Source organism: Myxocyprinus asiaticus, chromosome 50 (genome assembly GCF_019703515.2).
Source record: "Myxocyprinus asiaticus isolate MX2 ecotype Aquarium Trade chromosome 50, UBuf_Myxa_2, whole genome shotgun sequence".
Classification (NCBI taxonomy): domain Eukaryota; kingdom Metazoa; phylum Chordata; class Actinopteri; order Cypriniformes; family Catostomidae; genus Myxocyprinus; species Myxocyprinus asiaticus.
The window spans coordinates 14,591,077-14,604,258 of NC_059393.1; the positions used below are offsets into that span (position 1 = coordinate 14,591,077).

General features: G+C 38.0%; 1 protein-coding gene across 1 annotated transcript in view; it reads right to left on the reverse strand.

Annotated features, from left to right (window-relative positions):
* The window catches only part of LOC127438655 (protein unc-13 homolog A-like), a 60,608-nt gene that overhangs the window by 27,025 nt on the left and 20,401 nt on the right, over nucleotides 1-13,182 (reverse strand). Inside the window, exons 14-29 of the mRNA XM_051694376.1 lie at nucleotides 12,151-12,156; nucleotides 11,551-11,625; nucleotides 11,237-11,456; nucleotides 10,502-10,729; nucleotides 10,280-10,421; nucleotides 9,995-10,164; nucleotides 9,487-9,602; nucleotides 9,100-9,263; nucleotides 8,857-9,010; nucleotides 8,649-8,717; nucleotides 8,224-8,313; nucleotides 7,929-8,063; nucleotides 7,485-7,618; nucleotides 7,306-7,391; nucleotides 5,637-5,763; nucleotides 5,428-5,524 (exon numbers count right to left, since the gene is read on the reverse strand). Of these exons, the coding sequence (XP_051550336.1) occupies nucleotides 5,428-5,524; nucleotides 5,637-5,763; nucleotides 7,306-7,391; nucleotides 7,485-7,618; nucleotides 7,929-8,063; nucleotides 8,224-8,313; nucleotides 8,649-8,717; nucleotides 8,857-9,010; nucleotides 9,100-9,263; nucleotides 9,487-9,602; nucleotides 9,995-10,164; nucleotides 10,280-10,421; nucleotides 10,502-10,729; nucleotides 11,237-11,456; nucleotides 11,551-11,625; nucleotides 12,151-12,156 (2,013 nt within the window). The remainder of the gene's footprint in view (nucleotides 1-5,427; nucleotides 5,525-5,636; nucleotides 5,764-7,305; nucleotides 7,392-7,484; nucleotides 7,619-7,928; nucleotides 8,064-8,223; nucleotides 8,314-8,648; nucleotides 8,718-8,856; nucleotides 9,011-9,099; nucleotides 9,264-9,486; nucleotides 9,603-9,994; nucleotides 10,165-10,279; nucleotides 10,422-10,501; nucleotides 10,730-11,236; nucleotides 11,457-11,550; nucleotides 11,626-12,150; nucleotides 12,157-13,182) is intronic.

Below are 13,182 nucleotides of genomic sequence, written 5' to 3' on the forward strand. Positions count from 1 at the left end.
AGATCACTAGAGATAATGTTAAAGAGGTGTGTAAACTTGCAAAAATGATATCAGAAACTGTAATATGCTCTGGCCCCCTCCTTACTCATCGTGGTGACGAGGTTTATAGTAGATTAGTGTCACTGAATGGCTGGATGTCTGAGTGGTGTCTGGAGAATAGCATAGGATTTATAGACAATTGGAAGACTTTTTGGGGTAGACCTGACCTGCTAAAGAGAGACGGACTCCATCCCTCCAGGGAAGGTGACGCTCTCCTCTCTAGTAATTTGGCTCATAGACTTAATGATGATAGTATTTGACTAACTGGGGCCCAGGTCAGGAAGTAGACAAACTGGTTATTCCAAATGTCTGCTAGCTGCCTTGAGACATCACATAGGTCACAAAGTACAACACATAGAGACTGTATCACCCAGATGTCATATAGATACTATGTCTGTTCCCCGAACTACCAAACACAAAACTCTCACTAAATCATTTTGAAATTTTTTTTTTTTTTGAAGATAAACATCATATAAAGGTAGGGCTACTAAACATTAGATCTCTTTCTACCAAAGCACTAATTGTAAATGAAATTATTACAGATCATAGTTTGGATGCACTCTGTTTTACTGAATCCTGGCTTAAGCCAGATGAATATATTAGTTTAAATGAATCTACTACCCCAGGTTATTGTTATAAACATGAGCATCGTCTGAAGGGTCAAGGAGGAGGTGTTGCTACAATTTACAGTGAAGTTTTTGGTGTTAATCATAGGACAGGATATAAGTTTAAGTCTTTTGAACTAATAATGCTTAATTTGACATTGTCAGATATAAATAAAACAATCTCTGTTGTCTTTTGCCTACAGTATATAGATCACCTGGGCCTTACTCTGGTTTCCTTGGTGTATTTGCAAATTTTCTATCTGATCTAGTAGTTAATGTAGACAGAGCTTTAATTGTTGGTGACTTCAACATTCACATAGATAATGGAAATGACATATTGGGATTAGCATTTATTGATATTCTCAACTGTCTTTGAGTCAGACAAAATGTGACAGGACCAACTCAATGCCATATTCATATGGAGTTGATGTTGATATTATAGAAATTCTACCACAGAGTGATGAGATCTCAGATTATTACCTCGCCACTTTTTGTTGCGATCAGCTAATGTCACTCAATCTACACCATGCTATCGTTCAGGTAGAACATACTCCGTAAGCCAAAAAGTCTAGAAGAACTTGATGAAATAACAGAAAATATAAATACAGTCTTCTCTAGCACTCTTGATAGTGTCACCCCTTTCGTTTAAAGAAAATTAAAGAAAAAAGCCCTGCACCGTGGTACAACGATCACACTCATGCTCTCAAGAGAGCAGCTCTGAAAATGGAGCGCAAGTGGAAGAATACAAAGTTAGAAGTATTTTGCGGTGCATGGAAAGATGGTGTCTGTAGCTAAAGACAGGCACTAAAATCTGCCAGGTCAGCATATTTTAGCAAACTCATAGAAAATAACCACAACAATCCTAGGTGTTTATTCACTACTGTGGCTAAATTGGTTAGGAATAAAGCCTCGACTGAACCAGATATTCCGTCGCAGCACAATAGTAATGACTTCATGAATTTCTTTACTGATAAAATTGAATTAGTCTCATAATTTTGCTCACAAGCAACTTCAGTCCTTCGCTGTCATAGGTCATGAAGAGCTAACAAAACTTATCAAAAAATCAAAAGCTCTTAAAAGAGGTATTCCCAGTAATCTCAGAACCTCTTCTTAATATTATTAACTCCTTGCTATCCTTGCATTAGCATGGTTTAGGTCCTATTTATCAGACCGTTACCACTTTGTATGTGTAAACAAGGAATTGTCAAATAAAAAAAAAGTATGGAGTGCCACAGGGATCAGTTTTAGGACCTCTACTTTTCTCCTTATACAAGTTTCCACTGTTATGCCGACGATACCCAACTTTATATTTCTTCTAAACCCAACGAAAATTCACAATTCTCCAAATTAGTGTATCAATGAAATCAAAGATTGGATGGCCAGAAATGTCTTTCTACTCAATTCCAACAAAAAAGAGGTACTAATGATTGGACCAAAAACCACTAAAAATTAGCTGCTAAAATATCATTTGACTCTCGATGGATGTACTGTTACGTCGTCTTCTTCAGCAAAGAAATTAGGTGTTATAATTGATACCAATCTGTCCTTTGAAAATCACATTTCCAATGTTTGTAGAACAGCATTCTTCCACCTGAGAAATATTGCTAAATTATGACACATACTCTCTGTTGCTGATGCCGAAAAATTAATTCATGCGTTCATGACCTCAAGACTAGATTTTTGTAATGCATTACTGGGAGGATGTCCAGCAAGTTCAATAAACTTCAATTGGTTCAAAATGCAGCTGCCAGAGTGCTGACTAGAACTAAGAAATATGATCATATTAGCCCAATTTTATCATAGTTACATTGGCTACCTGTTAAAGTTCATATTAATTTTAAAATTCTGTTAACTACATACTAAGCTTTTAATGGTTTGGCTCCGCAGTACTTAATTGACCTTCTGACATGCTATATTCCTTCATGTTCATTACGATCACAAAATTCTGGCTTGTTAATAATTCCAAGAATATCAAAATCCACAAAAGGAGGTAGATCCTTTTCATACTTGGCTCCTAAACTATGGAATAGTCTCCCTAACACTGTTCGGGATGCAGACACACTCACTTAGTTTAAGTCTACACTAAAGACTCATCTATTTAACCAGGCAAACACCTAATTTATCCATCAACTCCAATTAGGCTGCTTTAGTTAGGTCTGCCGGAACCAGAAACATCCATCATGATCTATAAATCTGCAAAAAGTTGAATGGCATTCACGCTAATATTATTCTATTTGTTTCCAAATATATCCCAAGGTTACCAGGGCCTGCCAGATCCAGCTCCGTTCCTGTTTGGTGTCGGACTCCTACGTGTCGCTGAGAGATGACGACAAACTACAGCCGGTGTTAGCCAGTCATCAATTCAGTTTTTTGACTTCAGAGGATGAACTAATGCCAACTCCAACTGTAACACATTTGAAACTTCATAAGCCACTGCCTGAACCTTGGATTTAGGATGGACCCCACCGAACCTCACCAAAATGACCAGTAGGTTGAACTGCGATGCACCTCATCATATACCTCTGCCTGCATCACCTTTGTCTATTGATGAACTACACTCTTGAAATTGAATACATAGATTATCATTGAATTGCCAACAAAAGCCTTCATCAGCCAACTAACAAAGTACAGTGCATCTATGTGAACTTCTGCAGTTAATCCAGGATGGACTTCAGAAACATTAGTCATTAATCTTACAGTTCATAAAAAATATTTTATTTTTATTTTTAAAACACTGGACCTTAATGCTTACTTAATTTACAAATGTATAATACACAAATAACTAATATTGGCATTATATTCATGTTGTTTAGCCAGAGGGGAACTGGCCCCCACAGTGAGTCTGGTTTCTCCCAAGGTTATTTTTCTCCATTAACAAACATCTTATGGAGTTTTGTGTTCCTTGCCACAGTCGCCTTCAGCTTGCTCACAGGAGTTCTAAATACAATTATTAAATTTTTATACACATTTTACAATTTTATTTAATCAAACTACACAATGATCACTGTAAGACATAATAGATATAACAGTTTAATTTTGTATTTTTTTTATACATGATTTCCTGTTAAACTGCTTTGAAACGATGTGTGTTGTGAAAAGCGCTATACAAATAAAAATGACTTGATGACCTTGTGAAGATGCTGGAGGAAACAGGCAGACGATTATGTAAATCCACAGTAAAACAAGTCCTATATCAACATAACCTGAAAGGCTGCTCAGCAAGGAAGGAGCCAATGAAAAAATACAGTTTGCAAGTGCACATGGGGACAAAGATCTTACTTTTTAGAGAAATTTCCTCTGGTCTGATGAAACAAAAATTTAGCTCTTTGGCCATAATGACCATTGTTATGTTTGGAGGAAAAAGGGTGAGGCTTTCAAGCCGAAGAACATCATCCCAACCGTGAAGCATAGGGGTGGCAGCATCATGTTGTGGGGGTGCTTTGCTGCAGGAGGGACTGGTGCACTTCACAAAATAGATGGCATCATGAGGAAGGAAAATTATGTGGATATATTGAAGCAACATCGCAAGACATCAGCCATGAAGTTAAAGCTCGGTCGCAAATGGGTCTTCCAAATGGACAATGACCCCAAGCCTACCTCCAAAGTTGTGGCAAAATGGCTTAAGGACAACAAAGTCAAGGTATTGGAGTGGCCATCACAAAGCCCTGACCTCAGTCTGATAGAAAATTTGTGGGCAGAACTGAAAAAGCATGTGTGAGCAAGGAGGCCTACAAACCTGACTCAGTTACACCAGTGATCCTAACTGACCTAAGACAGGGAATTAATTGTTTTAATTGTTTTCTACAATTAAATGTCAGGAATTGTGAAAAAATGAGTTTAAATGTATTTGGCTAAGGTGTATGTAAACTTATGACTTCAACTGTGTGTGTATATATATATATATATATATATATATATATATATATATATATATATATATATATATATACACTGTATATATAATATGCACTGTGCAGCATTCACATTTATGAATTAAAAATAAATTTTCTAGGGGGCCTGGGTAGCTCAGCGAATATTGACGCTGACTACCACCCCTGGAGTCACGAGTTCGAATCCAGGGCATGCTGAGTGACTCCAGCCAAATCTCCTAAGCAACCAAATTGGCCCAGTTGCTAGGGAGGGTAGAGTCACATGGGGTAACCTCCTCGTGGTCGCGATTAGTGGTTCTCGCTCTCAGTGGGGCCCATAGTAATTTGTGCGTGGATCGCAGAGAGAAGCATGAGCCTCCACATGCTGTGAGTCTCCGCGGTGTTATGCACAGCAAGCCACGTGATAAGATGCGCGGATTGATTGTCTCAGAAGCGGAGGCAACTAAGACTTGTCCTCCGCCATCCGGATTGAGGTGAGTAACCGCGCCACCACGAGGACCTACTAAGTAGTGGGAACTGGCCATTCCAAATTGGGGAAAAAAAGGTGATTAAAAAAAAAAAATTAAAATAATACATTTTCTGAATTTTATAAAAAATTCTTATTACTAAAATATTTTTAAAATATAAACCATTATCATAAATTAAAATAAATATTTTTGCAATTATTAAATATTGTATATACAGTATGTATACATATTAAAAAGTATATATTAATTAATTATTATTATTATTATTATTATTAATATTAGTACTTAAAAAATATCTAAATTAATTTATGTTCATTGGTATAGTTAAACATTTTTACTGGTTTATAAACATTAATATTTGTTGAATATGCATCCAATGGACTAGAAGACTGAAAAAAAAAAAAAAAAAAGAAAAAAAAAACTCACCCCATCTTTCTTGTCCCGCTCCAGGGCTCCATGCAAGAAGTCTCGAGACACCTCCTCATTCTCATCCAACCACTGGATGACAAATGGCTCAAACCACCTGCAGAATAACAAAACCACCTAAAGCTCTACTACCTATCAGACCATGGTCAAAGTGACATTTTGATTTAGATAATGAGTATGTGAGATGTGGTGGATCGGGAGGCACTCACGCAGGATATTCAGGCACTCGGTTCTTGAAGAAAGGCAGATCTTTGCAGTATTCATTATAGAGCCACTTTACTTTGAAGTGCAGGTTCATGTAATCTGCACTCTTGCACAGACGGTTCTTTTCATGCTCTGAAAGCCGCAAGGCGAAGACAAAAGCTTATCATGAAACAGTAGAGGGGCACATAAAAATACAGATACATCTATGCCAAGGTGAATGCCCCCTATTGAATCAGCAAAGGAGAACGACTCTACCACATGTTGACTTTTACCCATGTGTGAATATTAAGTGGCTATTAGTGAGGAAACCCTGCAATGCTTGTGGTTCTAACCAAACTTTTTAAAATGTTAGTCAAGTAAAGATCATCATCAGCTGAAACTTTGGGACAGTCATTCACAGACAATGATTGTAATGTCTGGAAATGACAAACCATGGACCTGGGAAGTAGCCAAATACATATTAAAGGTGCACTAAGTAAGATTTTAGCTGGCTCTTCCTCGTCCCCTTGGTCCCAGTAGTATTTGTGGTTTTGGACTCTATACTGAAACCCATCGTCCTGGATACTGGAAGTTTGTTTACCAAATGCTGCCGCTTTACACCAAATATATTTGTTTATCTTATGTTTTGTTACTTTTAGTTTATGTTTTTATCCATCACCTAATACACAGATCCCTATAATGGACAGTCTTGTATCCAATCCAAAACAAATTTCACGCGTTGTTGCTAGACTGCGCTAAACTGTGACCTGGCAGCGGCAACTCGTGAGCTCTTTAACTGACTGAACACTGCCATGTTGTTTTATTGTTTGGTTTGCTCGTTTTGTTTACATGTACTTTTATGTTTGAGCATTGACTTAAAGCACTGTATTAAGTAAACATGTAATTATTTTTGTAATTATTAGTGGTAGTAACTCAGTCAGTTGCATGACACAGTGTCATGTGCTGTCAACATGGCAGCGCCCATGAGGGGGAGACCCACTCCATGTAAAATTAAACCGCTTTTACTGGGTTTCTGATATGACTGGAGTATTCATCTAATGTGAGTGTACATAATTTTCAACATACCTGTATTTCTCAAAAATGTTTTTCATGTCTTTGAGTAAAACTTTTTTAACTAGCAAAAACTTACTGAGTGCACCTTTAAATAATAGCTCAACAGTTACCACACACTTCTGTTTTAGATTCTAATCCAATTATGAAAAAGTTAAAAGCATAAGGAGCCATTCAAAAAAAGCTAGGTGCAGCATCACGCACGCAGGTGTCTTGTGGCACGTTTTTAACAGTTGAAGTTCTTTTTTACTTGACACAAGATCTTAAAATGTGGCGCTCCTGCACGAGACATGGGGCAACAGTCAAAAACATCCATCTAGTGAATGTTTACATAGGAAAACAGTGCGTTCAGTGTGAACAGCCCCTTACAGATTTAAGAGGCCAGTTGTGTCTATTGTCACTGCTGACACATTCTTTAATTAGCAGGAAATTATTTCTATTGCAGTTATTGTACGATGTTATCAATTATCGTGATGTTTTTCATGAAAATATATCTATATTTTTAACATATCTCCAGAAAACTCTATGAAGATAGTGTAATGGTACTATATAATTCTACAAACCGAATGCTCTATCTATACAGAGTTAATAGAAGTAAATAGAAGACCCATAGCTCAGACTCACCCTCCATTGCATACTTCATATCTTGAGCAAACAGGTTCCACATAACCTCTGCACTGATCTTTCCGACATTGAGCTCCTGGGGAAACCTGTATGGACCACAACATGTAATATTAGGACCCTAAATAGCATATTGAAGGTACACTGGGACACTGTGGGAAAGAACATGGTGTTGGACTCACTGGTTAAGGCAGGGGGTGTACGAGTTCTTGTCTTCTTCAATAATTGACACAATGAGGGTGATTAGCTTGGACCAGAAGTCTAGATTCTTAATGCTTGGACCTTGTTCCTCTGGAGGAATCTCTCCTTTCTTGCTCTGCACAAAAGGAATTCAGTTTGGAACCTAAGAGTAGCTTGAAACTCACTGCCATCATGTCTTTTCATGATTTGTCAACCTCTGGGAGAAATTGCACCAATAAGAAGCACAAAATATAGTAATTGGCCCAGGGTTAGATATTTAATTCAAAGGGAAAAGTGTTTGATATTTATGAAGGCAGTCTATAACGTCTCTAATGAAGCATAAACAAATGCTTTGAGATGAACTGCACTGCTAACTGATTACCTAGTAGCTCCCTAGGTGAAGAACCTCATGGCTGAACAAGATCATTTTTAGAGGGTTGACTTACTGGGTCAGTTTGGTATTCTCGACTATACAGCTCGTGGCAGTTGTTAAAAATGTATTCGTAGGTGGAGTTGAGGCAAGCCTTCACACAGTCTTTCACCACCTGGCTGGCACGAGGAGGACTCTGAAGCTCTTGGACCTAGAGAAGAAGGTTTATGGTCCATTCAGATGGAGATTTCAACTATCAACTAAATCTTTTCAAAAACTCAAATTTAAGGTTTTCATTGATAGAAAGCAAATAGAGCTTCAATGCATGACCAAATGTAAGCTGTTGACAGTGTCAGGGATCCAACAATTACCTTCATCCTGAAGAATGTGATACTGGTAAGTAGGTCCACGGTGGACTTGAGGTCCTGTAGCCTCTCGGGACTGCTGGCCGGGAAATTGTTCTATTACAGACAAGATAAAAAAAAATGTGTCTTTCCATCAAATCACACCCGATTCCTTCTTAAAATTTAAGTAGAAGCCCTGACTGACCCCAGCTAGGCCTGTCGTGATTATTAAATAATCATCTGATCACGGTTACTTGATCTTACCAAAGTTATTTAAGAAAACCGTGATTACTTATTGTTTTATTTGTTCAACAGAGTTTACACAAACTTTCACCAGTTGGGAACTCCACACTAAAGTTTCTACAACTTTGGTTGAAGGGAAATCCTTTATTCTGAACAAACATAGGGAAACATAGGTTTGTATATAGGGAAACTCTAAGAACACTGAATACCCTGTACATGGAGAGGTCAATCCTCAGTGAGTTATGGAGCTGGTCAAGAAGCTTGACAAATCGCTCTTTCTGCAAAGAACACATAAGAAACAACATCAACAACTCATAATTCAACACCCGAAACCTCACCAACACTATAATGCTGAAATCTTGACTTTGGCTTTTCAGCATGATTCCTGCATGGTTTGAGGTAATCTCAAGTACCCACCCCAAAGTTGGAGGCAGCAAAACGGTCGGAGGCAGACACATTGTTGGTGGCTTGGGTTGTGTGGGCGTAGTAAGCATTGATGTTGGCTAATAGGGTACTCATGACGGCAGGCACCCCGGGACACATGTACTTTGAGGACAAGCAGGCAAAGTGTCTAGAGACAAGAATAAACAAACTTGTCAAACGTCTTGTAAGATGATATTGGCATTAAGATAATATGTTTATTCACTACAAAGTTTGTACGTCATGGCTTGATATATGGACTCTACTCCATAACGCATGGCAAACTCATCCACAATCTCCTGGGGCGTCTCTTCAAAGTAAACCTTCCAGGCATCGTCACCCTTGGCATCTGGTATCTTCACCACTCCATTGTTCTGGATGTCCGTTAAATAGTGGAAAAGGTTCTACGGAGAGAAGGAAAGGGGGATCCATCAACTGACCATTTACTAATTGTAGATACTCTGGCAGATGAGAGCATTAATTTTATATAATTAGATCTCTAAAGCAGCCTATGCACTTGAGTGCATAAACAGGCACTGGCTGGCAAATCAATCATCTTAAGTTGAGGTGAAAAATGAGAATGCTTTAACATGATCTTCTATTAAATGATTGTAGTTCCAGACTGACCTCATGCAAGCAGGTGTACTGGACATGGTACGGGGCCACCGTTTCCTCTCCTTTGATCTCTACACTGATGTGCATACGAATGGCTCCTGATACAGCAGATTTGTCTGTACGCTTGTCTAAAGGTATATTGGTGTATAAAAACAAAATAAGCCAGTGATGATTTCATAAAAAAGCACAAATAATAGATAGTATATTAGTTGGATATAGGTCTGTAAACTGGTTGCTGATTAATTTCAATGTAAAGAATTGGCGATCACACCCTGCAAATAAAACAGCTTAAACCAGCCTAAGCTTGTTGGCTGGTCTTAGCTGGTTTTAGCTGGTCTCCCAGCCTGGCCAAGCTGGTGCTAGCTGGTTTAGCTGATCAGCCAAGTGCATAAAACCTCTATAAAAACAACAAACAGATTAGCCAGACCAGGCAAGGAGACCAGCTAAGAACAGCAACTCTGCTTAGGCTGGTTTAAGTACTGATTATAAAATATGACAGACTTAAGGCTTGGTTACTTACCCAGGTTGTACCAGACGTCCATTTCTCCACTCAGAGTTCGTACCTCGATGATTGTCTGACCCAGAAAATCATCAGACTCTCGTTTAAACTTCTGCTTCACTCTGGATTTAATATCATCATCCTCATCCCACACACGCACCTTGATCCGATCGGAGGAGTTGTGACACTCGCTAGAAAAATTTGTTTTAAGTACTATTTCTACATATAATATATCAATTTTGACATCTGTTAATCAAGATTTCAACACAGTTTGGGGTAAAAAACAAATAAAAATACTACACTTACAAATTGAAGCTCTCATCCCAAACAGGGTTGAGGTTGCCGTAGATGGTCTTGGTCCGTTTTTTGGTCTTGCCCACTTGCACAGTTACATAGGGGTCGCTGGAGCCAGTCTTGTCTTTTGCCTGCAGGCCCTGGGCACATAAAACTGAGAGGAGAAACAGAGTTAGTAGTAAGATGACAACATAACGAGACAAGACTTATGTTCTAGCTGAAGTGGGTCATCACCAGTGATGCTGATCTTGGCGGACCACTTGGACGTTCCATCCAGAACACTTTGCTTGACCTGCTTCATCTGTGCCACGTGCATGGCCTTGATGACTCCAAACACATCCTGAATCAGCTCGAATATCTCAGGCTTGTTTCGCTCACGGATCTTCATGCGGTCTTTCAACACCATTATGATGTTCTGCGTGCGATCCTCAGCTCCATGCTTAGAGCTCTTCTCAGCTGCCCCTGTGAAAGAGAGATGGAAAAGAAAAGGTTTTAAGATAGGAACAAAGAGAATTGTTGTATAGAACTGGATAATGTATGTTGACATTCTGTATATTAACTGGACTGGTTGAAGAAGGTAGGCTTTGGAACAATATTTGTTGTGAAAAGTCCTATACAAAGAAATTGAACTGAATTGGATTGAATCGGATTGGTTTAGTTTGAACTAGATTGAACTGACCTGAATTGAATAAAATGAATAAATCTGAACTGAACTTCTTTGAATTGGATTAGACTGGATTGGATCAGATTGGATTTGACTGGATTTGATTATTTGATTTGAAATTATTACAATCCATCTGAACTGAATTGAGAACGTTCAAAGATCTTTTTTGAGAATGAGGAATTATGCTCAATTATAATAAAAATTATAATAACATATCCCATATTTACAATAAACAGAATGTACACAGACAATACACAAAATTATTTTTTTATGAAAACCGAATATCTAAATAAAGAGCATCTTACTCTGCAGACAGTCAGCATTCAGCAAATCTTGACACTTCTCATGGCACTTGACACCACACTCAGTGCAGCGCATGCCCTGTCGAGCGATTCCCCACAGAAGCCCCTCACACTCATAGCAGTAGGTGGGCGTGGTGGCCGTCCACACCTCAAAGTTGTGTGGCGTGGTACAGGAGATGGGGTAAATCAAAGCCTGCAGGGTCTTCTTATAGACGTGACTCTTCTACATGATCACAGTAAATCGACAGGTAAATGGTAAATAGTTCTGAACTGCAAAATGAGAATATCCAGAAAGGAAATAGGGCTTGTTGGCATACCAGTTCTTCATTGTTAAGCGTACTGGAGGCCATAGCAGAAGTGATGCCTGCCTTTCGAGAGTTCTGGACAAGAGACTGAAAGAAAAGGTAAATATGTAGGGGGTCAGTATAAAATTAGAAGCAAATGTCTTTGATTGGTTCCTAATATGTTATAAACTGAACAAAATGTTTATTTACTACAAGGAAGCTAAAATAAAAAAAATAAAAATAAAAAAAAAAACAATAAAAAATATTATTATATCAAATAAATTAAAATAAATTCAATACAGTGCCAATACAGTACAAATAGAAATATTACCCTCTTCAATAAGCTATACACTTCCATTACATATTAAGTCACCATCAAGGTTTTCCAAGAAATAATGTCATCCCTTTATGAATGGAATATCTAACCAAATACAAATTTTGCATTCATACATTTTGTCCTCTAGTCTAGTAAAAATGTCACTATTTCCATGAGGAAATTCTTTCTAATGCAATTTCTAATGCCAAGGCACAAGTGTCCAGTAAACACTAGTGGAACATTATGTTTTTGACTGGAATCGAAGCACTTTACCCAGAAGTACTGTAAAAGTGAAGCCCCAGGCCTCTGGTACTTACCATTGCCTGCAAGAGTTGAAGCATTGGAATAAAAAAAGAGGAGGAGGAAAGACAGAAAAGTTACTGAAAAATCTGGCAAATATTCTTCAACATATGACTACTAACCTCAGTATGAATAGCACAGCAAAGGTAAGATTTTCTACCTTTTGCAGAAAGATGCTGTTAAAATGTAAAAAAACAAAAAGATAGGAATGTGTGCTAATTTCAGGTTATACATTTAAATAAAACTGTAGACTGGTGTTGGGGAAGCTACTTATAATATTACAAATAAATAAAGTACTATAATATTTTGTATATCGCAAAATTTTGCATCTGCGTAGAGACTCAAATGAGTCTGTGAATCGTTTTTTGAACAGGTTCAATAAAATGAACCATCTAAATGAACCATCGATTAAAAATTTAGTTACTGCCCATCACTGCTGTAGACTCAAACACAACAACAAAACGTTTATGTAGAGAGGCCTTGAAAAGTGCTTTTCCAAAAAGAATGCAGAAAGATTGAAAGATGGAAAAAGCAGAGAGGAAAAAGAAGGAGAGGGAGGAGGTATTGTGTCTCTCAGATTAATTGTTTTTGACATGCATTTTAATTCTGCTCAAGTCTGCACTTCCACTTCTGACTCAAAGATTTGGATACATGACGGTAAGCTGGATAAAAACCGACAAACTGCAGATCTGTTTAGTGCAGTATGGTAATTTTTTTTTCTTGTCTTCAGAGCATCAAAGATGGTCTGGTGCTATTGCCTGTTCTGAAAGCTCTTCAGTGAAGGCTGCCAGGAGTGTTCTTGGCTGAATAACTGTGGCCAGACCTACACGACAGCTGTCAGCTACTGAACGATTTTTTGGCTCTCAATACTTTGTTTAATCAATACATAACAAACTCTCCTGTCAATCTGCTGAGGAGTTTTTCAGAAAAAAATGTTATCATTAAACTCTTTCAAGTATTTAAATAAGTAGCAACCATTATACCTCAGGACAATAGGCACCTCACAAAAAAACTAAACAAAAAAAAAAGGTAAAAAGCCGGGGCTGCGT